General features: G+C 39.6%; 1 protein-coding gene across 1 annotated transcript in view; it reads right to left on the bottom strand.

Moving 5' to 3' along the window:
- GRIN2A (glutamate receptor, ionotropic, N-methyl D-aspartate 2A) overlaps positions 1 to 616 on the bottom strand; it is a gene marked incomplete at its 5' end in the record, with an annotated part of 76435 nt that extends 75819 nt beyond the window's left edge. The window contains one exon of the mRNA XM_010014752.1: positions 24 to 616. Within this exon, the coding sequence (XP_010013054.1) occupies positions 24 to 616 (593 nt within the window). The remainder of the gene's footprint in view (positions 1 to 23) is intronic.
- Positions 617 to 2616: the final 2000 nt, after the last annotated feature.

Below are 2616 nucleotides of genomic sequence, written 5' to 3'. Positions count from 1 at the left end.
AACCCCAAACCAATAAACCTTACTTGTGCAAGGTGTGAGATGGACGGTCATTTTTCTCCAGTTGTCCATAGCAGCTGGTTTTTGCTTCCGGAATGAAAGAGTATTTTTCCAGCATGGCTGATGCAGCAGTGGCAATAATCCCAAGGCCATCCCGCACCCGAGCTTCTAAGCTGTAGTCCCATTCATCATAAGATGCTGAAATGAGTCCTGAAGGAAACTCCTTGGGAGTGATTTCTGTGTTACCACTAACCAGGCTGGGAACTATCCAAAAGAAATCATAGCCAGTAAGGCCCAGGGAACGAGCCTCATCCAGTATGTAGACAGCTTCATCCTTGGAACAATATAGCAGGATGACAGATGAATGAATTTTCTTCAGCTGAATTTGGGTCTTGGCGTCTCCAAAGGCGGTATCGAGTATGATGACATTCTGCATGTCCCAGCCCACAAAACTATTTTCCACTGTGGTCTTAATGACATTGATGAAGTCTCGATATCCAGGGAAGGTGGTGGTCACCAGAGAGAACACATGCCAGTCATAATCCTGCATGATCTTCAGCATGATGATGGCTTCCTGCTGGATGGAAGCCCCAAACTGGAAGAATGTGGACATCACATCCTAGAATACAAAAAGTGAAAGATTACTAATTTAGTACAAGTCTGAAGGGAATAGAACCTTAAATTCTGCTCTCTTTGGTCCACCATGGCTACTAAACTTTTGTTGTGTTCCAAGAACTTTCTGTGCCTTCTCATATTCAAATGATTAATAAGCAACACCAATCATAAGTAAGTACCTGAGCTAATGAGAAAATTTGCCAAAAATTGACAAAGATATTTTTGTTGTAGTGCTTGATCACTTGAAGACACCTCAAATCAGTACTTACTGAGGCAGCTCCCTAGAGACAAACACCCACTATTACACAACTCATCTTAAGCAGGAAGCTTTATATTCATCAAACTTACCAGGAACGTAACCCAATACATTCATACCAACTTTTAGTTACAATGGAAATAAGCTACAATGCAGATGCTATACATGTATGAAGATGCTCTGTACTTGCACACCTAATGTCTGAGGAATACTTCATTTCCACAGGTTCATTGGACATGGTGGCAGCTGTCAAACTCTGCAGGAGCAGATTTATCACCCCCAGGTATGCAGTTCACTACTGTTTGTAGGCTCACTACTGATCATGCTCCATGCACTTGGCCCATTGACAGCTGGTGTAAAAGTAACATGATGGACCCCAGAGACAACCAGTAAGCTGCCGTGTCCACATTAAAATACTGGAATGGAAGGAAATTCAAACACTGGCCTCATAGTCTGTAGCTGGCAGTTGCATTGCCTGACACCACTGTGCTGTCAGCTTGCTAGGAACTTGTTTCTAATATCTATCTTTGACTTCTTCAGTATTCACAATATGTTATACTGCATAAAGGCAGGTGCCTTATATTTTAACATCTATCAGAAATAGGCAACACAATAATATATTTTGTTGGCACTAAATTTGCAAACACTTTCATTGATCTGTTTTTACTAAGTTGCTGTAAAATCTAAATTTCTGTTTGAATTTTACATTCTAGATTTATATACATCACAACTATTAGAGTACCAAAGCTATACACAGGAATCTATATAATTATTTTAATTTTGCTTCAGTATTTATTCCTGACCAGTAGTGGCAACTTATGTGCATCTTTTTCAGATACAGATAGTGAGAACTCCTGTGGAAAGAAAAGCTTATGATCTTAAAATATTAACAGTTCAAGATTTCTTATGCAGCCTTTACAGGAAAGACACACAAGGTGCCACTAATTCCAAGAGTTTTATTAATGTGGTTGTGAACTGCTATCCTATTTTACACTTGTGGGGAATAGAAACAGATGAATTGACTTCAGTTTCATGGCAACGTGGTGTTAAACATACAAGTATTAGTGAGAACAGGAACCCAGTCCTACAAGTTCTGTATTTTTTAGACAGAAATCTATTCAGAGCAAACAGACTGCCTATATTTTTCAATGGAAGATGAGGAGTGTTATTACTTCCAAAGTACCCAGAAATCCTGAGACCAGGATTTTATAGAGCTCAAAAAAAAAAAAAATGTCTTACAACTTGTGTCAGACCATGAAAACTGATACTGAAGGTACAAAACACACACTCTGGTGTACTAAAATCATAGAACCATAGAACGGTTTGCGTTGGAAGGGACCTTAAAGCTCATCCAGTTCCAACCCCCTGCCACTGGCAGGGACACCTTCTACTAGACCAAGTTACTCCTAGCCCCATCCAACCTGGCCTTGAACACTGCCAGGGATGGGGTATCATCTGCCTCTCAGATGGCATTCTGAATGCCAGTGCCAGATCTGAACTTGGTTTGGGTTAATTACAGATGTTATAAAACATATTTGGGAGAAGAATTAATTAGAAGTCTGTTTACCAAATGCTGCTAGGAGCTATTTCCTGGTGACGTGCACTGTATGCTTAAAAACAAACAAACAAGCTTTACATCTGGGGACACTTGCATTAAAAAAAAACACTGCTCACAGAAAACCTGCTCGGAGTCAGCATTTAATAGTTTAATTACTGATTTACTAATATAAAGTAAATTTTATGTATGT

This window comes from Nestor notabilis, unplaced genomic scaffold, assembly GCF_000696875.1.
Source record: "Nestor notabilis isolate BGI_N333 unplaced genomic scaffold, ASM69687v1 scaffold12695, whole genome shotgun sequence".
In the NCBI taxonomy this organism is placed as follows: domain Eukaryota; kingdom Metazoa; phylum Chordata; class Aves; order Psittaciformes; family Psittacidae; genus Nestor; species Nestor notabilis.
The sequence above is the reverse complement of the archived record's forward strand: the minus strand, read 5'-3'. Positions and strand labels throughout refer to the sequence as shown.